This window comes from Phyllosticta citribraziliensis (genome assembly GCF_038025025.1).
Source record: "Phyllosticta citribraziliensis strain CPC 17464 chromosome Unknown J3D65scaffold_5, whole genome shotgun sequence".
NCBI classification, from domain to species: domain Eukaryota; kingdom Fungi; phylum Ascomycota; class Dothideomycetes; order Botryosphaeriales; family Phyllostictaceae; genus Phyllosticta; species Phyllosticta citribraziliensis.
In genome coordinates this window covers 2,178,163-2,203,561 of record NW_027117342.1, presented here as the reverse complement: position 1 = coordinate 2,203,561, position 25,399 = coordinate 2,178,163, and the positions used below count along the sequence as shown (strand labels likewise).

At 55.5% G+C, this 25,399-nt stretch overlaps 7 protein-coding genes across 7 annotated transcripts; 2 read left to right on the top strand and 5 right to left on the bottom strand.

Moving 5' to 3' along the window:
• Window positions 1-1,185: 1,185 nt before the first annotated feature.
• On the bottom strand, window positions 1,186-3,286 carry J3D65DRAFT_667414 (vacuolar protein sorting-associated protein-like protein vps5; the record flags this gene model as incomplete). Its single annotated transcript, XM_066803017.1, has 6 exons — window positions 1,186-1,404; window positions 1,466-2,068; window positions 2,120-2,500; window positions 2,554-3,053; window positions 3,114-3,194; window positions 3,256-3,286. The coding sequence occupies 6 exons, from the start codon at window positions 3,284-3,286 to the stop codon at window positions 1,186-1,188; spliced, it is 1,815 nt and encodes a 604-aa protein (XP_066656454.1).
• A 1,592-nt stretch (window positions 3,287-4,878) lies between these two features.
• Window positions 4,879-5,451, top strand: J3D65DRAFT_667413 (uncharacterized protein; the record flags this gene model as incomplete). Its single annotated transcript, XM_066803016.1, has 1 exon — window positions 4,879-5,451. One exon carries the CDS (start codon window positions 4,879-4,881, stop codon window positions 5,449-5,451), a length of 573 nt encoding a protein of 190 aa, XP_066656453.1.
• A 2,333-nt stretch (window positions 5,452-7,784) lies between these two features.
• J3D65DRAFT_623048 (uncharacterized protein) lies at window positions 7,785-10,866 on the bottom strand. Its single transcript, XM_066800126.1, has 4 exons — window positions 10,739-10,866; window positions 10,439-10,668; window positions 9,143-10,384; window positions 7,785-9,017 (listed from the first exon to the last, which is right to left on the bottom strand). Exons 1-4 carry the CDS (start codon window positions 10,756-10,758, stop codon window positions 8,215-8,217), a joined length of 2,295 nt encoding a protein of 764 aa, XP_066656452.1. The 5' UTR covers window positions 10,759-10,866; the 3' UTR covers window positions 7,785-8,214.
• A 13-nt stretch (window positions 10,867-10,879) lies between these two features.
• J3D65DRAFT_623043 (FACT complex subunit pob3) lies at window positions 10,880-13,470 on the bottom strand. The gene is made up of 6 exons (XM_066800125.1): window positions 13,276-13,470; window positions 12,918-13,155; window positions 12,356-12,867; window positions 11,691-12,299; window positions 11,564-11,636; window positions 10,880-11,508 (listed from the first exon to the last, which is right to left on the bottom strand). Coding segments are annotated over exons 1-6 (1,722 nt in total). The 5' UTR covers window positions 13,278-13,470; the 3' UTR covers window positions 10,880-11,220.
• A 144-nt stretch (window positions 13,471-13,614) lies between these two features.
• J3D65DRAFT_623042 (uncharacterized protein) lies at window positions 13,615-14,865 on the top strand. The gene has a single exon (XM_066800124.1). It carries the CDS (start codon window positions 13,627-13,629, stop codon window positions 14,641-14,643), a length of 1,017 nt encoding a protein of 338 aa, XP_066656450.1. The 5' UTR covers window positions 13,615-13,626; the 3' UTR covers window positions 14,644-14,865.
• Window positions 14,866-14,998: 133 nt separating this feature from the next.
• J3D65DRAFT_602738 (peptidase family C50-domain-containing protein) lies at window positions 14,999-21,576 on the bottom strand (the record flags this gene model as incomplete). Its single annotated transcript, XM_066798148.1, has 3 exons — window positions 14,999-15,964; window positions 16,018-18,331; window positions 18,383-21,576. 3 exons carry the CDS (start codon window positions 21,574-21,576, stop codon window positions 14,999-15,001), a joined length of 6,474 nt encoding a protein of 2,157 aa, XP_066656449.1.
• Window positions 21,577-22,839: 1,263 nt separating this feature from the next.
• J3D65DRAFT_570600 (uncharacterized protein) lies at window positions 22,840-25,302 on the bottom strand (the record flags this gene model as incomplete). Its single annotated transcript, XM_066797628.1, has 3 exons — window positions 24,768-25,302; window positions 23,413-24,719; window positions 22,840-23,346 (listed from the first exon to the last, which is right to left on the bottom strand). Coding segments are annotated over exons 1-3 (2,178 nt in total), but the record flags the coding sequence as incomplete, so codon positions are not given.
• Between the last annotated feature and the right edge of the window lie 97 nt (window positions 25,303-25,399).

The following is a 25,399-nucleotide window of genomic DNA, read 5'->3' as shown; positions in this document are numbered from 1 at the left end:
AAGAGGAGGTACGGCACAAGCCACGGCGCGGCAGGGTGGCATTCCTCCTTTACCCAGGCATCTATCGTAACTCCTTCGCCGTATGCAACGTCGACGTCGCTTGTCTGTGTGTGCCAGTACCAGTGCCAGTGCTAGTAGTCGTACCTCAACTACGGTGTCTGCTTGCGTGCGGCCGCCGCTACACAAGCTATGTAGCTTACCACGAAATCACGGCAGCACTCCGTGTCCTTGCGACCGAGGAAGTGCCAAAGTCCGCCAAAGTCCATGCATGCCAAACGCCGCCCGCGATGCTGCCCCTGTCGTGCCCTTGTCGCTTACGCAGCACTGGATGGCGCCTAGCGCCAGCGGCACTGCCCCCCCGTTCTCCGCTGACTGTCAACCAGTCGGAACTGGCTTTTTCGTCTTGTGTTCGTTTCCTGCTACCTGTCGTCGTCGTCGTCGTCGTCGTCGTCGGGCTTCGGTCTCGGTGTTTCCGTCTCCGGGCCGCTCCTTGGTTGGCTAGATGCACGCGCGGGCTTCGCTCATGACTGACTCACCCAATCTACGTACGGCGAGGACGAATGCTTTGTCAATCAGGCACCGTCGTCAGCCTGGGTGGACGAGACCGTGGTGACGGATGCAAAGAAGAAACGGATGGGTGAATGAGTCAAGTCCGCGTCTGCTCTTTTCCTTGTGTGGCAGAGAAGGAAACGGCAAATTAGCATTGTGAGGAGCAGCCAAAACGAACCGAAGGCATTTTCATAGAGGGAGAAGAGATGTGGTTCTTCTCATGAGCTAGCTACATAGCCTACGAAGCGACCTGCCTGTTGCTGTTGTTGTCGTCGTCGTCGTCGTCGTGCTTTTCGGCGTACCACCGTTTCCAACCCTCAGCCTCAGCCTGCCGCGAGAAGTCGCTGAGAGAATGAGAGCGAAAAGAGATAGAGAGAGAGCCTTGTCCCATTCATTGATCATACAACCAACGCCCTGTTCCAAACAAAGCCGTAACCATGCAGCTGCTGACCAGTCTTGATGAATGCTTTCGTATGGATTGTCATTTTTCCTCTTCCACCCCCGGAGCGACACCACATCGTCATCTTCATACACATACACGTAGGACTAAAAAGTATACGTTACGGCTTGCCACCATTATCCCCAACGACATGTTGACCTGACTTGACCTGCACCCTCACACCCAAAACCCCCAGATTACTGGCTTGAGCCCGCCGAGACCGGCCTGTCGTCCGCCTCCTCATGATGATGATGGGTATCCTCGCTTTGCGCCGTCGTCGGCCTACTGTCACTGTGCTGCTCGCCGCCCGGGAAGTCCGTGGCTTTGATGCCCGCCGGAGGGCTGGTTGCGCCAAAGGGGGCTCCTTCTTCCTCGGCGTCGAGCTGCATGAGATAGGTTTCCCAGATCTCGATGAGCTTTGGAATCAAGTTAGCCATTGCCATGTCTCCAAATACCTGAGAGGACCAGTCAACTCACCTCCTTTTGTGCCTCCACCGCACTCTCCAAATACGTCTCGACCCCGCTCTTGAAGTCCTCGACCTTCTCCCTTTCGAACCTCTCCAATTCGTTGCGCATCAGCCTTCCCATGTCCTCGAAAAGCAACCGCGCCTGGTTGCTCTTCCGCTCAGCGTCGGCCACGTCGGCGCTCAGTTGGTTCAGCCGGTCTTGCTGGCTCCTGCCTTGCCTCAGAAGCTTCTCCTGCGTCGCTCTCCGTTTCTGGAGCTCCGACTCGGCCACGTGCCATGCATGGTAGGATTTCTGACGCTGCTGGAAGGCCATCTTGACCGAGCCTACTAATCTGATGTACTCGTCAATGACGATGCCCAGTGTGAGGACATCTTGCTGGGCTTGTCGATCGTAGAGTTCGCGGATCCGAAGCTGAAGTTCCGAGAGACCGTCGAGCGGCTCCGAGAGGGACGGGGAGAGCTCGACCGACGCCAGGGAATGGAGAGAGGCCGAAAAATCCCCGCAGGCCGCAGCGAGACTCTTCCGTTGCTCGACAACGGTGTCAGTCGCTTTCAGCAGGCCCTTCAGCTGGGTTTCCAACGCATCAAGATACACCTTCCTGTCGTGGAACCACTGATGACCCGATTAGTACGAGTTTTGAGCGAAGGGTGACGAGCAACTCACGTCATCGTGCTCAATGAATTTTCCGGCAGTGTTGACGGAAAGTCCGAGGGATCCAAGCATGCCTTTGTTCTCCGTGAGCAGTGGATCTTTCCGTTCCTTGTGCTTAATGTCCACGTTGAATGCCTCGCTTTCCAAAAACAGCTTGAGGTCACCGTCGTGCTGTAGGATTGGATGCGCAGCACACTTGTTCAGCATGCGCTCGAGGGCTTGTCGCCTCGATTCGACAAAGTCAGCATCGAAGCGTCCGACAGCCTGCTTCTCGGGTGGAGGCGGTACGACAATTCCGGGGTTGTTGTTGTGGAGCTGGTTGTAGAGCCACAGGAAGTCGCGGTAGCGGCGGGACACGGTGAACTCCGGGTTGCGGTAGGCCTTTGACGTTGTCTAGTGCCATGGTCAGCGAAAGCTTCAATGCTCTTGGTTCAAGCAGGACGTACCACGGTCTTGACCGCGTACTCGGTGTGGGAGCTCGTGAGATCCCCGACCTTGTGCGGGTCGCCGACGCTGATGTTGAAGGTCGGCTTGGCTGCCTGTTCGACGCTAACGCTGGGTTGATGCTGACGAGGAGGGCCATTGTTGCTCGCAGGCTGCACTGGCGGAGGAATCCTAGCTCCTAGCGAGCTAGCATCGGTCTCGTCGCCCAGATTGACCGAGTCCATCATACTCCGAAGCGAACCCTGTGATGTTGCCGTGGCTGGACGAGAGCCCCGCCCCGCAGCGAGCTCCTTCTGGGGAGGCACCGGGGGCTCATCTGCCTGGGAGTCATTGAGGGAATCTGCAGAGGCTCCGAGTGGACCGAGGGGATCGTCGACGGTTTCGAGGCGCGTCGGCTGTGGCACTCCTATGCGGCGGTTAGGCTTGGGTCTGCCGGGCGACCTGGTAGCCTTGGAGGCGGTGGTGGACGAGGTCGGCTCGTTGTGGGCGGCGGAGCTGTTGGCTGTAGCTCAACAAGATTAGAATCATGGGCCATGCGGATTCAAGGTACGGATTGGACAACCTTGGTCGGCATCAGGTTGGTCGGTGGTGATCTGGGGCACGTCTTGGACGGAATTGGTCCGCAGGGGGTTCGAGGGAACATCTGGATGGGGCGCATCAGCGACAAGCTGGCAACGGGAGCACAGGACAGGATTGATTCTCACCACCCCAAGCAGGGTCGTCGTGGAGATCCATGGTGTGAAAGGGTGGCGGGGAAAGGATGGTCTGCTGCAGCACCAAGTTACCTGGAGATGATGTTGGCGCGGTAGGTGTCGTCGGCGTCCGTGCGCACGGCCGACCACCCACCTCTCAAGGCAGACGACCCGTACCGTAGGCAAACCTCAACACCACCGCATCACCTCATGCACATCACCAACTCCACCAGCCACCCGTCAGGCCCAGCCGTCCCGCACTGTCCCGCGCAGTCCAGCCCAGCCTCCACTCACTGGCATGTCAGAAGCAGGGGGTCAGAAGCAAAGCGCGTCGGCGCGGTTTGCGATGGCTGCAAGCCGCCCTCGAACCCATTACAATCCCTAGGCTATCACGGTAGGACGACCACGCCAGGGACACGGTGAAACCGCATGTGAGATCATGGCAATACACGTGGGTGTAGTTGAACAAAGGCTTGTGTTTGTTTTGTTTGCCGTGGAGCTAGCGACAATCTAGACTCTGGGAATAGGTACCCACCCATGGACGCAGGGAGACTGTACTGTACCATGCTCCGGCTCGAGCCTCGCCAGAAGCGGAGCCTGCATTCCACCCATGTCGGTCGGGAGACATGTGGATAAGGTAGAGTGTGCCTGTTTGGAGACTTGAAACTTGTTCCAAGGGATTCATCCGGTCACGGCAGGGAGCTGAGCCCTGTGTTTACTGCGTCGAGGCGGACAAACGGCGGACAGGGCTCCAATCGGAGATGGCGCGGATTGAAAGAGACGTTTGCAAAGGGGGGTTTGATGAGAAACAGCGGAGCTTTGTCTTGTGGTGGCCGAGTCGGCGATTGTGCACATTGTTTGGTAGCTGCTTACAATTCCAAGCTGGTGGCCAGTTCAACCAAAGCATCAACGCGTCCGGCATTTGTCAGGCGGCAGTGCCGTGTAGAGAGGTGGCTTGGGGGTGCGGCCAAGATTGGCGCCATGATCAAGCCAAGCGCGCGCAAAATCTAAATGATATTCCTTGACCATGGTGTTTCACGGGCGGCGACAAGGTGGTTGTAGGCCAACGGAAAGGCAGGTTGGACGAAACAGGGCAAGGGTGCACGAGTAAAGATGAACATGGGCCTTGTCACGACAGGCTTTGATATGGATGTGCAGAGAGCGTGCAGGTACCAAGACAGCCTCGCAGCAGCCAGCCATGCACAGGATGCCTGAAGGTGCAGTGCAGTGCAGTGCAGTACGGGTATGAGACGGAGACGGAGACGGAGACGGATGGCCTGGACCGGGCGTGTGGAGATTCCAGCGGGAGAGGAGGAGAGAGAAAGTGGTGGAGGCACAGAGGGATTAATTGCAAAGTCGAGATTACTCTAGAAGACCGAGCGGTGGCCGAGAGAGAGAGAGAGAGGGGCCCAGACTCGGGCGCTCGTTGTTTCGAGCAGCGTCCATCCGCGGCATGCGCCTTAGCCTTAGCTGTCAGCCACACACGCGCCGGGATTATCGGCCATCTGGGCAGATCTCGATTCGCAGTGCAGTGCAGTGCAGTGCAGTAGAAATATCTCACGCTGCCCCCGTCCCCGTCCCCTTCCAAGGCCATGAGAACTGGCCGACCTGACACCCCACCCCACCTCTACCGGAATGCCCTCGTCATCCGTCACACCCCAGCTCTGCTACTTCAGCTACGTCCCATCCTCGCGCTCGCACTCGCTCTCCTCAACTTCGCCCGACTACTCGTCCCACTACTCGTCCGAGACTCCCTCTCCCGGCCCAAACTACGAAATCCTCTCTCCGCACACGCCCTCGGAGCCTTCGAACCCTCTGCTGGCTGCCAGACACCCCCCTCCCGTCTGCTTCAACAACAACAGCAACATCATGTCGACCCTCGACTCCTCGTCCAAGGTCCTGCAACTGCAAACCGCTGCCGCCTACCGCCCGCAGCCCCAACCCGTCCAGGACGTCTTGGACCTGAGCCCAATCGACACCCGCACTTCCTCCTCCTGCTCCTCCTCCTCCTCCTCCTCTGCCACCTCGTCCTCTTCCTCTTCGGCCCGCGGCTCAGTCTCGTCCGCCACTCCTCCGGTGCTCCATTTTGTCCGTTGCTCGCGCTGCCACCGCAGCGGAAGCCAAGGCTCCAAGGACATGGTCGGCTGGGGAATGAACTCCTACTACTGCACTCGCTGTGCCGACATGGTGGGCTACCAACATGGCTGAACGCCCACACGCCAGCTTCGGCTTTGACTCCGTATGACGCCGAATGCCCAATCATATCCAACAACCATATCCGTTAAAGAGGCCATATTCCTGGCCCTTCAGCAAACGAAGAACACGACAGCAACACAGCCACCACGGCTCCACACTGCTCCTGATGATCACCACATCGAGCACGTCAACCAAAGCAACAACAGCTCCACACGCTCCCAGGCCTTCTGTGGAAACTTTCAGGGAAACAAAACGCTCGCGTTATTTCTATCCTATGGGGAAAGCACATCAGACTGAAACAGGGTCTGTTATTTGGTGGGGTTTGACGCAAGGCGCCCCATGTGCGCTGCGCCTGAGCAGCCTGCGTCGAGGAAGTTTCGGGGGGGGAAAAGGGAGGGGTGGGTGGGAAATGTCACGATACGCACGGAGCTACCGCTGGTCGGGAACAACCACCACGTGCTGCAAAGCAACGGTCGGCAAGCAATGTAACGAAAACGATACCCACGGTTTGGAGTTTTTTAGTTTAGGAAGGGGGGAGGGGGAAGGAAGGGCTCGCTCACTCCCCAAAAAACACAAGGGGGAGCATTTTGAGCACGCTATCGCGTTTTGGCAAGACAATCGCAATCAATATGAAACCAAGCAACAACGAAAAGAACTGGTCGCCTTCGTCGTGCTCGCCGTGTCCTCGCATGTGCATCATCTTTTTCCAACGCGCACGGTTGCAGCTCTTCACCGTATCGCGATATTGACCACCCACCTGTCTCTGCATGGTCAGAAGGCTCTGCGTTCGGCCGTTCTCTCGCGCCAAAACAAGGCCGCGAGACGCGTGGCCAAGAAAGGCAATACGGTAGCGTAAACAGGCTCTCTGCCGGGGCGCCGTGACGTCCCCCGGTCCCGTCGTGAGGCGCAAACGGACGGGAGCCACAGCAGGGCTAGGTACCATGTAGGTAGCGAGCAAGCAGGCAAGCAAGCAAGAAACCATGCACACCAAAGACCAAGGCAGGCACAGGGAGGAGGCGTGCGGCCGCCGGGCAGGCAGGCACCGCAGGCAGGGCGCGGCGCGGGGCAACAGCAGGAGGGGGGGGAGGGGTGGTGCGAGGGTAACACAACATGTTTGATAGCCACATAGCAATGGATCATGGGCATGATGGCATCTGATGGCATCCATGCCATGGCATTTCTGAACAACTGGACAAGCAAGTGGGCGAGCAAGCCCGGGGCGGGGCGGCCACGGCCATCGTCGATGGACGGTTGACGCGCAACACGGATCGCAGGCGCGCGGCGCGATCGGGCACAAAACAAAAAGAGCTGGCCGCTAGGCGCGAGCACGCCGGCTGCGTCAAGTGGCCACGAGCGTCCCAGTCATCCCTCGGCCATCGGAGATCTGGGGAACGTGTGGCGGTGCGCGCTGCGCTGATCATTGTTGCTGTTGGTTCCGCTTCTCGCTTCGCTTTTTCTACGCCTTTGACGTTTTTTCCCCCCTTGACTGACACCCGAACCCGAAGTCCCCGTCCCCGTCCCCCACCTATCGCGACTCGTCGCTGGTCGCCGAGGGGGCGACGACGACGACGTGTTTTGCTGCTGCCATCGTCGATGCGTCGGTGCCTTCGGTCAGGTACTGTAGTGTAGGTACCTGATGTGGGATGCCCTGTTTTTCTTCCCCTTCCCCCATCCACCACGACGTCGCCATCGCATAACGTCCTGGAGCCTACCAACCCGCCATCTTCGTTGCCGCGGCGCGCCCTTGGTCGCTTAAGTAGGTACACCAGGCGCAGCATGAGTTGCGGTGGTGGTTCAGCCAGCAAGTCCAGGCACTCACAGCCAGCTACCATGATCCGACATGTCTGCGCTCAGGGAAGGTAGTCATGTCACCCACCGGGCAACCGATTCGCAGCTGTCGCCCTTTGACGCGCTGGCTGGCGAACACGCTGATCTGCTTTCTTTCCCATCGATGCGATGAACACCCACCAGGATTTTTTTGCTTCCTCTCGCTTGTCCGCCGGTTTCTCCAAAACGTCATTTTGTCTCTGGATCCCAAAGCTGATTGGCTGCCCTTTTGCTCCTGTATCCACCCGGCGGATGCGCGTGGCTGTCGATCAACGCCCCCTCCCCTCCGTAGGGCAGCACACTGCACGTCGCCTTCCTGTGGCTTGCTCGCTTTGCAACATGGGAAGCGTTTCTCTGCGTGCCATTTTCTGCTGCGCCCCCTGTTCGATCCATCTTTCCATCGGGGAATCGGTCGAGGCTTTCTGCTGGGACGGGGGCAAAAAGGCCCCTATGCCACCAACATCATCAAAACATCACCAGAACATCACCTAAACATCACCAAAACATCACCTAAACATCACTCTCGCGCCCCTCGCTGCTCTCAGATTTCTTGCCATCATTCATGGCTAGCTATCTGTCGTTGATTGTTATATGTCCACTCGCGCTTTTGATTGCTCACACCGCTGTCTCGTCTTCTTTCACACCCCCTGCACCCCTGGTTTCCCTCCCACATCTATCTAATCCACCTGGCGTATCTTTCAGACGTGTAGTGGACACCGCATTGCGATAGCACTCCAAGTGTAGCATCCCAACAACTGGATTGACCTCTGTTTCCCAGGTCAAGCGTCGTTTCATCTGCATCTCTGTGCTGCCAGCCTCGACCGTGGCAAGATCTCCTGCGTCTCTAGTGCACACCAAGCGGGCAGCTCTCGTGTGAGGCTGGGAAGTATCGACAAAAGACATGTTTCCGAAGCAGCATTAGCTCCTCCAGAAACTCCGTGTCATCGTTCACGTCACGTCGCCTTCATTCCACTCCCACTGGTCGAGGAGCTGTCGCACTCTGTATTCCGTCGCCCACCCCGTATCCACCTCAATGTCTTTCAACAGCTTCAGCACCAGTCTGCGCTCCCGCGGATCGGCAAGGCACTGTCCTGCCGTGTAGAGAGGCTGCACCGAGTTGATGCGCACCGCCGCGTCTGGACGGGACAAAGCAATGCTGACAATCTCGCGGCTGTGCACCTGGCTCTCGCTGATGGCAGACTCGTAAGAGTTGAATCGAGCAAAGACTGTCGTGCGACCCTGCGTCGTCTCGTGTGGCTTGTTCATCAACAGTTGGACCTGAGACATGTGGTACGACTGCATCGTCGACCCGCACATTGGCAGGCTGTACCAAACCTCTGGGAGCACGGCGTCCAAGTCGTCCTCAATCAGTGACCCTGGCATGCGTGATGGAGCAATGCGCGCGCAGGCCCTGAAGGTGATGGGAAGCCCCTCGTACCATATTTGAAACTGTCGCCTGAGGTATTTCCAATAGTCGAGCAGCGTCCGTTGCGGGACTCCTTGCGACCATTCCAGGCCTGGCAGCGATGGGAGTTCGTCCCCGGCCGCCATGAAGTTGACGAGCTTGGACATGAGCCAGACGAGAGCATTCGACATCATGTCCTCCTTCATTATGTCTCCACTCTCCGGGTACCCGCTGCCCGTCTGCTCAAATGGTCGAAGAAATCCAGTCTCGTCGTCGATTTGTAACCCTGCATCTTTCCACATGGGCAAATCTTCGGTATCCAGCCGTGTTTGACATGCGTTGATAACTTTGGTTCTCGTGTTAGCCAAGTCAGACTCTGAAAATGCAAGTGCTGCTTTTCAAGCATTTGAATGTCTTCACCAATGCACTACAGACGCTTCTCGATCCACGCTCTGAGAGGGAATTACTCACAGGCAGAGAGCATGTCCTGTCTTGCGACATTCCAGAATGTGGCTTTTCTAGCTTTGGATAGCGATATCCGTTGCTGTTGTTGAAGAGTAACACCGGGCGAAGGAAGCTGCAGAGGCATCATGCTATCCTTTGCAATATCTATCAGGCCCTTGGCACCACTCAAATGTCTTGCCCACTCGGGACCCGACGCGTCCAGGAATTCGTACACACACAAAATCGCAGTGGCGGCGAGGAGCTCGTCAGAGTTGCAGCGTGAAGTGGGGAATCCGGCCAAGATGCTGCTGCCATTTGCGTGCCCGAAACTGCCGTCATCATGGCTCTCTGAGGATTGCCACGTCCCTTCCGAGGCGTTCGCGTCATGGGATATGCCGCGTGAGTCTTCTTGCAGCGCATGTCGCAACAGAGAAACCGCATTATCATAGTACTCGGTGGCTTTGTGGTACCAGTCAACCCCGGGGCATGTGGGGTAGATTTCGGTGCGCGACTTGCGGACGGCATTTCCACCCATAACTGGCCTTTTCCCCTTGACTCTCCCCAGAGCTTTGGCAGCATACGCCACAGCGGCGTATTTCAGCACTGGGTTTGTTTGCGCTTTGATAGGAACATAGGAAGCGAAATAGTTTCCAAGGTCGAACAGGTCCATCCATTGCCCAGGGCCCTCGGAATAGTAACGGAGTAGGTAGGCAATCTCATGATCGGTTTCGGCGTTGCTCGTCTCAAACATGCCCGAAATGATGGATAGTCGCGAACTTGCCGACCTGCCATGCAAGCTCTCGCGTCCGGAAGCCGCATAAGGAGAGTGCAAGGTCGGGTCCAGTGGGGGCGAAGCAACCGCAGGATGATTGAGAATGAAATCGATGTTGTGGTTCGACGATGTCATCGACACGGGAGGCGAGATTGGCGATTCAGCATTCTGGCGGGCCATGGGAGTCGGCGGATGCATGTTAGATAGCGTCGTGCTGGGCCTCACAGGCGTGTCCGTCGCAGGCGTGGCATCTTGACGCGATGCGGGTGGATGCAGGTACGGGAAGTGGTCGCCCGTGGCCACGGCAGAAAGAGCGTGAAGGGCGTGGGCCGAAGTCTGTCTGTGCGACTGTGCGAAGTTGGACCATTGTCTACTGCTGGAACCGTTGAGAACAGTCGCCGATTGCTCAACCCCTTGGCCTGTAGCTGTGGGCGATGCCGTCTCCGAGGCTGGAGACATGGGCTCATTGTACGGGTCGGTCGTGTTCCAAAACCTCACTTGGAGAACATGTCAATCTTGCCGCTCGGGCGTTGTATTGGAAGAGCGCGTACCATTCTTGGGTATGTCGAGCCATACGGCATCGTCATCAAACGTATTCTTGTAGGCGTAGAAACCTTTCAGGCCAGACTCGTTGCCGTCGAGGTCGCGGTTCATCGACGCATTCTGCTGGTGGCGAAAGATGAGACCGGAATTGAAGACGCATTCTCGATTGGCCTTGCCGCATGGTCCACAAATGGGTTTGCGCTCGTCGCATTTCAGCTTTCGAAGGCGGCACGTCTGGCTGTTGGGAGCGGCTCGGTGGTCAGCAAAGGCAGGAGCGCGACGGAGTCTTGAGGCGAGGGCCGACATACCATCCCGTGCGCGACCTCATCTGTCCAGCTGTCGGCAGAAGCGCATTCCGGCGCTGGACGTGCGAACAGACGGTCGAGAGTCGAGCGAGGAGTCGAGGTGGGTGGGCATGAAGCGGCCAGGGAAGAGGTGACGGGATGTTGCACGGCAGCGCGACGCCACGACGGGGACATGGAGGAGCACAAGCCAAGCACGCACGCGCTTCTCTAACCCCCGCAATCAATGGATGGAATGCTCCTCCTCAGCTCCAGTCTCCAACCCGCCCTGTGCCTTGTGCCTTGGCCCCATCACGCACCCACGTTAGAGATATCTATCAATCCATTGTGCCCGTTCAAATCACTGGGTAACCGCTATTTCCTCACTTCCCCAAAACGCCTTTTCTTCCCATCCCATCCAAAGCCGTCGTGATGCTCCATTGGCACCCACGGGCATGCAAAGCCTCTTCCCCTCTGCCCAGAACCATATGCCCCGCCTGTGGGTACACTCATTTGTCCGTCTTGGCCTTCTTCTTCGGCCGCTCCGCCATCTCCGTGTCCGAATCGCCCTTGGCCTTCGCATCACCGCCAGCATCTGGCATCGCCTCGTCGTCATCGGATCCGCTGCTTTCGTGTGCTGAGTCGAACTCCTCGGCGACTTCAGACTCGCTCTCCGCCATGAAGTCTTCGTCTGCTTCCTCAGAGTCTTCGTCCGCACTGCCTCTGTTGGGTGCTGCTTGGTCGTCTTCCGACTCGTCTAGGTCGTCGTGAAGCGCGGCCGCAAGCAACGCGCCGCTCTGCCGTTGCGTTAGTCTCCTTCTCGGCCACGACGCTACCACCTTTCAAACTTACATCTTCCGTCATCTCGTTCTTCGTCTTGAGATTCTTGATCTTGAAGAAATCTTCCAGGGGCGTCTGTTCCTCACTGCACAAGAGAGCGTTAGCATCAGAGCAGACAGGGACTGTTAGAAATGCCTACCGATTAATGTTGCTGAATTGATGCTCCGTCCCGTTCTTCATAGAAACCGTAATGTCAAAGGTGCGACTTGACGACAAGTTTCCACCAACACGGGACATGGTAATGACCGAGATCTGGTCGAAAGAGACATATGTCGCCGGCTTGGGGACGAAGAGGAAGCTCTTGTCCATGCAGTACAAGTGTCCTTCGTTGGCCTTGATCGAGCACTTGATTCCGCTTTGTTGGTGGTGACTGATGAAGTCGCGAGACGGTGCAATCGTCTTCCTGCCCGAGAGACCCCGAAGCAACTGGGCAACCACCCTGTAAATGGGACCTTCGTATTGAGCTTCCAACTTTCCCTTGTAACGAGTCTCCAGGAGCTCTGGCTCAATGTTGAGAGGCACCGGGTCGTCCAATTCCTCGTCTTTCTTAAACTGCATAACGATGAATGGGTATCTCGTCTGACCTTGGCGCAGAGGCGGGTCGACGCCAATGGTGATGAGCTGGTGGATGTCGTCGGGCTTCGGCAGCACAAAAAACTTCTTGATCGCCTCGTACTGGATCTTGTAGTCGTAGGTCTTGCCGCGCAGGCGGAACGAAGTCTCGTACATGTCCAGACCGAAGCGTCCTCTGTGGAAAAGTCAGCATTGCTTCTGCCTTCTGCGCCACAACCATGCTTTGCGTACCTGGGTGTCAGATGCAGGATATCTTCAAAGGTGATGAATGTGTCGCCGGCAATCTCGCCAATCTCGGCCTTCTCTATCAGGGTGTTGTAGAAGAGACTGGCCGCGTTGTGCTCCTCTTCCTCATCACCGTCGGAGACCTCCTCGCCGTCTTCTTTCTTTTCCTTCTTGGTCACGGTTCCCGGGATGTAGAAACGCATTTCTACAAGTTGGTCCCTTGCACCACCCGATTTCTTTCCTCGCGCTCGAGCGCCACCCAAGTGTCCGTTGGTACCGGTATCATCGCCGTTGGCCGGAAGAGATAATTCAATGGCGACTTCGTTCTTGCCAGCAAGATTTGTGTTGGCGATTTCCGAGTAAGGGAGCTCGAAGGCCGGTCGGCTTTGGACGTTGAACGACAGCTCAGATTTTCCAAACTCCGCCTTGCCCCAATTGTAGCCGCGCAGGGCATGCTCCTTGTTTTCGAGGTTGATGCTATACCACATCTTGAAAACTTTACTGAGGCGCTCGAAATCCTGGCCAAAGTCAGTTTGTAAAGTCAGACACTCCCGCACGCTGTGCTCACCTCTTGCTGGAACCCGTCGAACTGGATGACACCCGTGTTCTTGGTGAAAACCCTCAGCTCGTAACCTCGCGCGGCACGGCTCCATTGTGCTTGGGTGACATTGCTGCTGTCCAGAGTGAAGGTGTCGCCGCCAGCTTGAGGTTTCCAACCCAGACCCGATTCCGCGAATCGACATCTTCCGGGTTGCTTGGACAAGTCCAAGTAGATGCCTTCAAAGCTCTCCCTCAAGGGTTCAGACCTATCGCGATTGTTATTTCGAGACTCTTGCATGTTGCGCCGTGGAGCTGATGAGATGCGCGCATTGGTAGAAGCCATGATGAGATGGTTCTGTGATGTATGAAAGGCAGGGCTCACTGACATGATGCAAGCGACGGTTTTGTAGGTGGTTTCCGGATTGAAGAGGTGGGCGACGCGTAGCAGAGAATGCTACTGCCTTGTTGTAAGAGGGTGAGGGTTGTGGAAAGAGGGAGGCGACAGAGGTGGTCGAGGATGGGCCAGGTGAGGCAAACGATGAGGGCAGTCGCGCCTGAAGCCGTTGGTAAAGAGAAAGTCGACGGGCAGGTTACGCGCAGCGCAGCGCGCAACTGCTCTGTAGAGATCCGCGGGCAGATAAGATAATCTGATCTTGCTGAGTCATGCAGGGTTCCCTTAAGTCATCCCAAGAACTACACAAGGTCACCTATCCTCTACACAACCATTGGATTTGACCATGTCGGCGCCAAAATTGCCCCCGGAGCTGCTACTTTCTGTTGTTGAATGTATCCAACCTGTTGATATTGCCCTCCCGCCATCTGATATCACCGCCCGCACCATCCGCTCCCTGACGCTTGTCTCGAGACTCACCTATTCCTGCGCTATTCGCCGTCTCTACTCTCACTGCCTTTGGATAGACTCATCCGAAAGGCTCGGACAGCTGCTCCTTACGCTGCATGCACTTCTGGACCCTTCACGACGGCAAGTTTTCACTCTGCCACACGTCGACATAGCGCCGTGCCTCGAGAACTTGTTCCTGTCTCCTTTTCCCAAAGACACCATCGATGACTGGCCAACTGCTCAATGGACTTTCGAGTTGCTTTCTCTGGTGCGGAAATCTCTGGTCCGTCTGGTCATAGACATCCCACTGCGATCGCTCTACCCCGCCGAGGACCATCTCAGCGTGCGGCCGAAGCTGCGGGCCGCGTTTGAGCAGCTTCAAACCTTACAAGAATTCACCAGCACAAGAGACGAGCTCTTTCTCGCGACGCACGAGCCAGGCTCTCTGCTTGGTTTGCGAGAACCGCCAGTGTGGCGCGGCTGGTCGAACCTGAGGCGGCTGGCGCTGTACAACGCGAGCCATGACTCTCCTGACTTTTACGACAGCCTCCTCAAACTGCCAAGCCTGGAGTGTCTTGCCCTCACCCGCGCCGAGTGGCCCGCAGCTGTTGCGATATGGCCTCGTTTTGCGGAAAAGGCCAAACAACACCCCCTGAAGGTCATCAGTCTCGATGTGCAGGGCGGTTCATGGACCATTACTGGATGTATGGACTCGCCGCATTGGCTGCGGGCCTATGAATCCGTCAAAATTTCCCTCGGACCAGAAAAACTGCATATATGTCCGTTCCATATACCAATGCCTTTCTACTGCAAGCCTGGCGATGCTCCGGGCCTGTGTCAGGAATGGGTCAGAGATAGAGCCTTGACAGGTGACCTTTGGGACCTATGTGGGCCACTTATTTTCTTGCCATAGTAGACTGAATCTTTCTCTGAGGCCTGATGGCAAAAATCGGGGGCACAAACGTGAGAAGGAAGTGGATGCGCAGGTAGGAAGAATTCAAACACTCCACAGATGATTCAGAATACCAGAAGGGCATGGGCTGTCTGCACATGAATGTAATTCGACTACACATAGTCCAATCCAAAAACACCGCCCAAGACGTCGCTCGTCCTGTCCATGCCAATGACGAAAACACCAGCCATGTCACGAAAATGCCTCGAACCCTCAGACACCGATCGCTATGACGAACCACCAGCACAAACACCAAGAAATGACAATTGGAAGGAATATGCGCCCAAGCCAGAGCAAACCCACCTCCCCGCCCCAATCACGAATCCAGGAAAACCGGAATGCCGTACACTACCGCGGCTGCGCCGTTCAGATATCTCAAGTAACAAGCATCCCTACTCCGGGCCACGGCCTCATCAAGGCCCACGCCGCCAGCGCCGGCAGAGACGGGTCGGTGACGGTTTTCTCTATCCACCGCTCTGCTTTTGCTCTTTTCTCTCTTAGAACTTGTGCCCTTGGCACGTGCCTTGGTTTCTCCGTCTGAGCTCTCTTTCGGTGCGGTGAAAAGCCCCCAGCTGCTCAGCGTAGCAACGGCGAAACGATCGCAGTCTTTGTCCGTGACGTCCCACAGCATGCCCATGACTGCGGGAACGCCTGCCGTGACGTAGCTGCAGAGCATCCCAGACGGCTCAAACTCGCCGTTCTCGGTGATGTGCGCACTCGAACATCCGAAAAGGAGACTCGTTGCCAGTGGTCTCTGCAAACTGTTCGTCTCGCTGCCGTCCTGGTTGCGACTGTTCTGCAACTTTCTCACTGTCCTACCGCGCACGTACTGCGCGCCGCTACCGTGTCCAAAGAAGAGGAGCAGGTCCTTTTCGGTGATCGAGGATTCAAACACCTTTTCGTCGGGCGTCCGATTGATCAAGTTCAGCCATGATCCGGGCATGTTGTTGACATGTGGGGAAAGCGTTTGCTGCGTGTGTTTCAAGTCTCCACCAGGATTCAGAATGCTGGTCCCACTCAAGGAGGAGCATCTGAGGTGGTGACCTATTTCATCCGTCGGCCGCGTCTCGTTACCAGCATCTGCTTGGACTACGAGCAGCCTTTCCCGGAGAGCTGACATGGACGGTAGGCGCGAAATTGATAATTGCTGCAAGGAAGGAAGAGACTCCCAGGGAAATCCGTGTAGATTTTTGTCGAGAATCAAGATGGTATGACGGGACATGGGAGCAGGATCCGCAGCTTGGTGGAAAGCTCGGAGCGCATCAAGCATCTCGATAATGATCTGGGATATGTCAGTCAAGCTCATGAAAGGCCTTGATGAATCCGTCCACTTACCGCATCGAAGTCGATTTCATCATACGCGTTCTTCTCTCCATTGAATTGCAGGATATCCACAACAAAATAAACCAAGTCCATCAAGGAGTCGTCGAGATCTCTGCCGTCGTCGGGATTTCCAAGACCAACAAAGAGCTCCAAGATCCTCGAATCCAGCTGAGTCTTTTTGGCTTGCTTCCCTTTGCCTTGTCGGCTGGGTAGATGTCGGTCCAGAATGTTTTGGAAGCTTTTTTGAAACCTGCCCAACAGGGACTTGTCGCCTTTTTTCACCGAAAAGATTCCGCGGAATCCTCCAAGCCATATGTTTTCCATGTTTACCAGGAGATCATGAAGTCTGCAATCCAAGGCCTCACGCTGAGCCCACCATTCCGTTTTGGCGCCCTTTGCCGTCAGATCTTGCGTACTGCGAACGCTGAAATCAGAGAGGTCAATGATCTCCTTTAACTCAGTTTTGGCCTCGTCAAAACCAAATAGCTCCTCGTCTACGTCACGGGCTTTGTGTCTTGACAAGGGAAGACGCAGGATAAAGGGCGACTGGTTGGCGATGTAGCGAGTGATGTAAAGCTCGTCGTGAGCCTCATTCAGGGAAAGCGATATTGTTGTCCAACTGGCGGGAATGATGTCAACGTAATTGGCCTGGAACTCCGCAGCGCTAAGTCTGCTTGGCTTCTGCGCATCTTCACTTGGAGACGGCCAGCTCATCAGCTCAGCTCTGCTTGTTTGGTGCGTCTCAATGGCGATCGCCTTCTTCTCGAGCTCGAAGGCATTGGTCTTCGGGAGCTCAGTAAGATAGGCGGCGAATAGTGGGTGCAGCGTGCCTTTCGAGCCTCTGTAGGACGTGGCAGAGAGAAGAATCGTGACTTCGTTAAGCATGCTGCAGACTCGGTGAACTGCTGAGGTAGATGAGATGCCCAGTGCTTTTGTGTGAGCTTCTGAGATGCAGTCGCGGGCCTTCTGAAGGATGGCATTGAAGTCTTCCTTCGACACCTTTTTTCCTTTGCCTCCTTTGCGGCCGACAGAACCAGACGCGGAGGAATACAGCGTGGCAGAGGCGGGCTTCTGCTGAAAGGACTCGGAAAACTTGCGCTCATTCCACGACAATGCTGGAAAAGAGATTGTGGACTCGGGGAGAGCGTTGAAGGTGAAGTCGGCAGCAATTTCCTTCATCGCCTCGGACATTAGGCTGCGAAACCGCGTCGACTGGTGTTGGACTGAAGCTTCGAGCCCCTGGCTCGACTGCTCCGCCTGAGAAATCAGGGCAACAGCATCAGAAAGTTTGTCCTTCGACAGGAAGAGGTTGGCCTTGTGGCATAGGATGACTGCCTGAAGACCTTGAAGGTATTGACATTCATCTGCAGGGTTCGATGAGTGAGCGCAGAGGGGGTTCGTGCCCGCTTTCTTCATATCCGTAGTTTTGGTGGCCCCAGCCTTGGTTGGCTTTCGAGCAGTGGTCTGCTTCGGGGCGACTCGACGACCTCGACGGACAGGTTCCTCGATCTCCAGCTTCGACATCATATCGACGATTTCCCGGTCATCCGGACTGATCCTTTCGATTTGCTTGACGTAGTCGGACTGGATGAGGCTCGAGATGATGCTCAAAGCCGTGTCAAATTCCGTAACGGCGGTTTGGAAATCATCCGACAATTCGTGCGCGCGGGCCGCGACGCAGTGGTATAATGCCAGATCAGCGTTCGGTCTGGCCTGTGTCCGACAGGTTGCAGCCTTAGCCAGAGTATCCATTGCATCCCCGATTCTATTGCTGTCAAGATGGAACCTAGCAGTCAACCCAAGTGAAGCCACCATTGGCGAGCTGGCGTCAACGGCTCCTGCGACCTTGGATGCTTGCTCCGCATAGAAAATTGCTTCTTGGAGCATTCCCTGATGGGCAAAAACATTTGACAGTTGGAAAAGGCCGCGGAAAATTGACGAGACAAAGGGCCAGAACTGCGCCCCTTTGAGAGCTTCGTGGGTCATGGAGATTACCGTGGGGGATTTTGACTGCATAGACATGTTCTTGACGCCATCAAGAACATCCTCGACGTCATTTGTTTGACTTGATGTCGCCGCTCTACTTGCTGTGCGATTTTCCACAGTCATCCAGATCTTCTTGTTGAGGTTGACGCAGTGCTTTGCGTGGGCCAGAGCTTCGCTTGGGTGGCCAGCAGCAAGAGACAGTCGCGAATGCACAAGGGAAACGATGGCAAGCAGTTGAGTGTGCTTGATCCGCGTAGAGAATGAGGCGGTCGTTCCAGGTGAAGCCAGGGAGCCGGCATCCTTGGCTGCAAGTTTCTTTGCAGCTGCTAACGCTTCAATACTAGGAGCCATTAGCAAATTTTGAAGTTGAAAGACCCAATTGGAAGCCTACCATCCAGTACCGTTCCCAAGCGCAAGCATGTATTGCGCATATACCACGTGCCATTGGACAGCGCCGTTATTAGAGGCTGCTTCGACCGCGTGCTTTGCATCTGCCAGCACCAATCCCGCTCTCCCAGAGTAACCAAACTCCAAAAATTGCTGAGCCAGGTTCGTGCTGTTCCAAAGCAAAGAGTCCCAATTCGGTGTTTCCTGAAGTTTCAGTGCCTTGCTGGAGATGGATAGAGTCACGATCCTCAGACGGTCCATGCCTCTCATCCCAAAGAAGTCGGCCAAAACGGAGAGCTGTGCGGACCAGGAATCAAAGTCGTCAACATTTTCGAGCAGACTCTTCCAGGAGCCAGACTTGTCCAAGATTTCCTGCCACGCTCTCAGGGCGTGTTGAAGCTTGTCCAGTGACGGTGGGGTTTCCAAAAGGGCGACGGCTACCTTGTGTGAAGCTGCGTAGTGCTCACGGTATTTTGCCAATGGTTCATCGGACCCCAGCGAATCCCGACTGCCAACGATGCACTGAAGAGCGTCGTATCGCAAAGACGACTCAAGTAAGTCCTGTCCGTCCAGGCCAAGGCGAAGTACACAAGTTGCCACTCTTTGACGTCTCAATGGGAAGGTGGTCTCATCATACAGGTCGAAGAGCAGCCTAGACAGTGCACGAATAGGAGTCATCAACAAGGTTCCTGGGTACCGGCTTTTCAGATGACTTTGAAAACAGATGGCAAGTTGCGATTCCAGAAGTAGTCCTCTAGAGGCAATGTCCAATTCGTCGCGGTCGATAATTCTGGGCGAAGAATTGTCATCATGGCTTCTCCGGAGCGACAAATGGTGCAATGCCTTCAAGGTCCTCAGCAGATTGGCGAACCGATCTTCCTCCATCAGTTGCGAAAGGGAAATCGATGAAGCCTTGTCGGCAGCAGCTTCCAGCATGCCTGATCGCAGCTGAGCTTCCAAGGAGTCGAGAAATGTCTTTTCGGCTTCCTCGGGTCTGCGGAGGGATTCCAAAATCTCCCCAAGCTTTTGACACTTGAGAATCAAAAAGCCAGCAGCCATTTCATCTGCCGGGCGATGTAGGAGAAGCTCAACTGCCTTTTGCATAGGCCGAACCATTCCATCCACCAGGCCATCGGATTTCTGAAGCTGTGCGCTGAACAGCCAGTAGAGCCCGGAGATCCGGACGAGTGGGTGCTGTATGTAGGAACGCAATTCTTGTAGTCCCTGAACATCGTCCTCATACACTTGTTCGGATTTTGCAACGATTGACATACAATGCTGCAGGCTCTGGTCCAGGGAATCCCACGTCATAGTTCTTTTCGAAATAAGCGCCTTACAGCCGAAAGCCACGGAGTCCATTGTTCCCTTGATTTCTTTCGTTAGGGAGTCGATCTCTGTCCGAAGTAAATCGGCTTCAGCTGTGGCGGAAATGTAGTCGGACAGGAGTCGCGCGTGCGAGACGATCAGCGAGAAGCACTTCTGCTGTAGGATGCCATCATCCGCTGATTCAACACAGACCGAAGCTGCCTTCTTCCTCAGACCCGAGAATTCAGTTACCAGAGATTGCAGAGCTGTGAGTTCTAGATCCGGGTTCTCGCTAAGACCGTCCAAAACAGCTTCGATGTTTGCATAAATTCTCTGCATTCCCTCGTCCGAATGTCGATCCTCGAGAGAGAGAGAAGTAATGCGCGTTTGCACAGCAAGTTGGGTTGATACGGTCCCTGACGAGCTTTGTGGCATATCTGTCGCCCTCATCCAGTCGACAGCTTCTCGGTTCAATCCAGCCGACTGTGCTAGGGCACTGAGAACCCTCCGGGTGCTGAAACTGTCCTCGTATCCGTGTGTGCCCGAATCTTCTTTTCCCTTGGCTTCTATCCGCCGAAACAATTGCGCGGCCAGATTGTGTTTTTCGTTTGCTGGTAATTCGCATCTGCGCTCGAAAGCTTTGAGGCATTTGGAAAATGGATCAAACAGGTCCTTTGCGTGGTCCCCGCAGTGCTTCGATAGGCTCCACCACTGGATTTGAGCTTCAAATGCAAGTGATTGTAGTCTGAAAGCCGTCTCTGGAGAAGGGCTGCGACTCTCGTCACACGCTGTTTTGTCTTCAGATGCGAGGACGCTTGGACAGAGCGACAGCAAGATTTTGGAGATTGTCTCGAGCTGACGGGCAGCCTTCTCTTTGTTTCCGGGCCTTTCTGAGAGGGACAACAGCAGGTTGATTGGCGAAGATTGGGATGAAAGCTGAAGATATTTGGATGCAGACTCAATGGTTGCCGCCTTTCTGCTGCTTGCGACGATCTTGAGGACGTACAACTGATGTTGAACAACCAAAGGAAGAACTGGGCTTTGCAGGTCCACATTTTCGAGCTGAAGTAGGCTTGCGAGCGTCTCCTGTCTCTTCTCTTGAGCAGGCTCCGACCCCTTTTTCTCCACAGGACGCATATGACCTTCCAACCGCCGTTTCAATATCCGAAGCTCTTTCACAGCCAAATTTTCCATCCCGCCAGAGATCAATTTTCCAACCAGTGACAGCATCCCACTCTCGACCTGCAATGGGGGCATGTCTTTGCCTGAAGTCTTCCATGCTTCCAGCGTCCTCAAATATGCGAAGGCCAGTCTTGCGCATTCGGCGATGGTGACAAGCCCAGAATTTTGCGGATGTTTCGACGCCGAGTCCTGTGTTGTCTGGCGGTCATGGATCGGGCGGAGGGGTGCAGTAGAGCGCTGAGCGCCAGTCCGAGAGCCGGCGTTTTTCGGGTTGCGACCAGAGCCGACAGAGGCTGTCGAAGCATCGCGTCGGTGGGAGGATTGTTTCGTGCCAGATATCGATTGATCTGGAGCCTTTGACGACAACTTTAGGCCTTCGCCGAGCGACTTGAGCGAGAGGTTGACAACTTCAGTGGCCAAGACGAACTTGTCGTACGACGAAAGCTGAGGCGCTGGGTGCGCATTGGCAACCCTTTCTGCTGTCTTCTTGGATCGTATTCGGCTTTGTGAGGGTTTCGTCTTCCGGGCTGTTGTATCGCACTCTGCTGGTTCAGTATTTTCTTTTTCCGCGGGCGTCGTCGACTTGGAGCTGGCGCCGAGAAGTTCTTGGAGAGAGGCGACGGAAGTTAAAGGACAGGTCGAGGCGGAGGCGAGCGAGGCTTTCAGTTGGTCAATTTCGGGGCGCGTAGATGTTGCGCCGGTTGCCGTCATATCGGCGAGGTGTTGAATGTGCTGAAGAGCACGTCTTGGGGTTTGCACATCAGTGTCTTGCTCCCGAGCGCGTCATGGCGGATGCGGATGATGCCTGTTTGCCAAGCTTCGCCAGCGTTGCCCAGGGAACGGCCGCTCCCGGCCTTACTCCCGCTTTGTCTTAGTTAGACCAGGGCACCCATATACATCTTTTTTCATTTAGACAAATGCGATTTAGTTTCTGAATCTCCAAAGCCCCGTTCATTGAACATGAGTCTTGGAGCAGCCAAGTACGCGTCGGACGTGCTCTGCATCGCGGCCTACGTGGACAAGAGATCTTTCGTACAAGAGGCGAACGCGTCAATTTTCTGTTTCCTCTAGCAACTGCACATCATCCGTCTGTCCATTTTGTTCAAACGAGTAACTGAAAGCAATTTTCTGGGCCGTGGACGCCAAGTACGCAGTAGAGATTTCGCAATAGGAGACAGCCAAAGTAGAGGAAAAGGGACCGAGGTACAGAGGAAAAAGAGAGAATGATGATCAGTTTTCCGTTTGACAGCCGTCATAAGAAATACTCGCGCGCTTTTAAATCTACCCTGCCTAGCCCTGCCAACCGCCAATCCTTTGCCCGGTATCAACCACAATAATCAGTTGCAATCCGTCCCATCGTGTGTCTGCCATATGAAAAACACTGTTGGCACTCTAGCCAGCCAGCAAGCCAGGGTATTTTTCCGCCTAGCTTCGCTCCCTCCTTTCAGCCAGCCTGGGTCGTTCGATCCAATTCAGAAATACACGAAGAAAATGCCCAGCCACCTCCTTCATCATCATCCAGCTGCTATCCCCAGATCCCTGTCCGTATTCATTTCTCATACGACGATTTGCTGAGAAACGACATGCCCAATTACTCCCAGAAACGAGAACAGGAAGAAGAGAAGAAAAGAAAAAGAAGAAAAGAAGAGGAAGGAGAAAGAGACGGATTAGCTTCGACCTGCCTTGGCATCCGTCGAGGAGAAAAAAGCTCAGCTGAAAAGACAGTCCCTCATTCGATACTTTCACCAAGCCACTAAACCTGGGGCTTAAAACCAACAGCGACATAAGAAAAGGAAAAGGAAAAGTTGCCCCGTACGCCCGGTTCGCTCGCTATGCAAATGCCGCTATGCTTTTTCTTCTTTTTTGGAGAGACTGAAATTGAACCAGGAGATCGTTCAAGTTCTTGTTGAAGAACAGTTCGACTGGCTACGAACTCCGGTTTGACATGGTAGAAGCTGGAGTGTCGATGCCCTGGCGCGAGCGAACAAGACGAAGGCCTGAAGGGTGTTGCGGAGAAGGCTCTAGGCGTTCCGACCAAAGCAGATTTTGTTTTGCCGCATCGCTCCTCTCGCCTCCTAGCTGGCTCAGCGCCTTCCTGCGTCTGGATTCCCGTTCGTCCACAACAGCTTGCATGGCGTGGCCGAGTCTAGGCTGACCGAGGCGACTGCAGAGTGCAAAGTCTTGGACCAGGGCTCTGAGTACGGGGAATGGGAGAGACAAGAGAATCCCTGACAGCAAAGTCGTGATGTGGCGAGCAGGTCCTGCTGTTGTATCAACAGGTACCTGGCCAAACTGGATTTGTGAAAGTCGAGGATCCCGGCTAGCGGGTCGAACGTCGTCCCAAGGCAGGCGTGGGAGATCGTGGATGTGAGAAGCTGTAGTGTCGAGCTCAAAATCCGTGGGGAAGTTTTGAACGATGAAACCATTGATCGCATGCAAAAATTGCGTGCTGAACGAGCCGTAGGTAGGAGCAGAATCAGTCTCAAACCTTGAAAAAGCATCGTCGCTGGACGATGGGCTCGCTCGGTCTTCTTGACTGTCCTCCACCCGCCAGGTCGCATCCAGCCCGCCATCGAGTGCGAATGGGATTGCAACTTCAAGGGTGTCCCAGCGGAGAAGAGCTGTGGCTATTTCAAAGCCGCGGGCGACGATGTTGGGGACCTGAAGGAAATGGCCGGCAGCCACGTATGCGAGTGCATGCTTCATTCGCTGAGGTGGAGAACCGAATTCCTGGATGTCTGTAGGGCCCGTATACGGCGGCATTCCCTGGAGAAAATTCCGTAGAAGCAACAGGTCCTCGCTGTACAGGTATCGGAGGGCTTCCGCGAATATCGGACCATCAAAGAAACGGTCTTCGACAAATATGTCAAGAACACGAAGGCCATTTTCATGCCGCGTAAGATCCGACGATGCCATCAAGGACGCTAGCCTGCGATTGCGGCCTAGCAGCAGGCCGTGGACTGGAAAGACGAGGATAAGGTTGCCGCCTTCGCCTTGACGCAGCTTGAGGACATGATCGGCAAAGTCTCGGCTACCGAATCGAGCACGAAGATAGTCTCTCAAGTGGAAATCTGCCTCGTGTGTGTGGGGCAATGGCTGGAATGGAGGCGCGGTTAACTTACGCGGGTTCACGCCATTCGTCATTGGAAGGAAGCGTTTGCGACCAAGGTCGTCGATCGCATTTCCGTCTGCCATGTCATCCGTCGCCAGCACCCTCGGCGAAGAAGCCTGAGATGCGGTTCTTGAAAATGGCTGAGCGCCGTTGGTGTGCGTTTGGACGAGTTGCGGAGAGAACGGCTCCATAGTTCCCAGTCGGCCCTGGCCGTTGACACTGTGCCATGGTTGTCCAGGCCTGAAGGGAGCGGGCATTTGCTGGCCTCTTCCAGGTCCGAAGGTGCCCTGAGGCGCAGCATTGATCGATGGGTATGCGTTCTGAGCGTTTGGCTCAGAAAAGTTATGGGCATGTCCGGGAAATGCCATGGGCGGCGCGAACTGCGAGGCCATGAAGCCCGGAGGAGGCGGGGGGTATGCCATGGTACCGTTCGTCACAGTGGGAACTGGAGACGCGCTGGAAGAGTCAGGGTGACCACCAAAGACGATGCCGTTGTTTCCAGGTCTAGGATGGTGCAATGCTGGGTGGCTGACAGGAGGCTGTGGGCGAGTAAAAGTCGCAGAGCTCGCAGAAGTCGGTGTTGAACGGTCCGTAGAGGGGTAGAATGGAGGTGGGAGCTCAAATGTCGGGCGCTGGGGTCGATTGGCGTTGGGTTTGGGAAGCTCGTCGGGGACAGCGGATGGATGATGCTCGCGGGGCTCATTCGAGCTCAGATGACGGCCCTCTGATGGAAGATCACTCTCTGGCAGCCTATTAGCATGGAAGTTTGTTATGGCGGCAAATGACAAACCTGTGGCATGACCAAGGTCGAAGTTGTAATGCGACTGGGCGGGAACCGACTGAGAAGAAGAGCTCCCCTCACTTCCACCATTTCCTTCATCAGAGGAAGGCGGCAACTCGTTGGTCAGTTGGGCGTGGGTGAGCGTCTTGTTCTCGTCGCGTTCCTCACCATGGTCGGTTGTGCTCTTGCGATGTGCGGCAGGATCTTCGGCGACGAGATTGTCAGGCTTTGGCTGGTTCGGAGGGAGCGGTTTCTTCTGCTTGGAAGAGCGAGCCAAAGGCAGAGGGATAGCGGGTATAATGCGAGAAACAGGTGCAGGCGTGTTGGACTTTGCGCGCGTCGAACGAGCTGGGTCTGCAACTGGAGGCGCCATTGCGAAAGACGATAGCAAACGGGACGGGGAGGCGGAAAGGTGCGAGCGATGCAGGCAGCGTCTCCAGGAGTAATTGGGTGACTGGAGCGCGGAGCAATTATCCTGGAGCGCCTTGGGAGCGAAGGGGGGCGAGGCGGCGGTGGACTTGGGCGAGGGCGAGGTGGTGGAGCGTTGGAGCGTGAGAAATGTCGGAGAGAGAACGGGCAAGTTCCTGGTGTGGGGACCTGGAGCTCCGCCCCGTCACCCTCGCGCCTTGGCCGCTTCAACT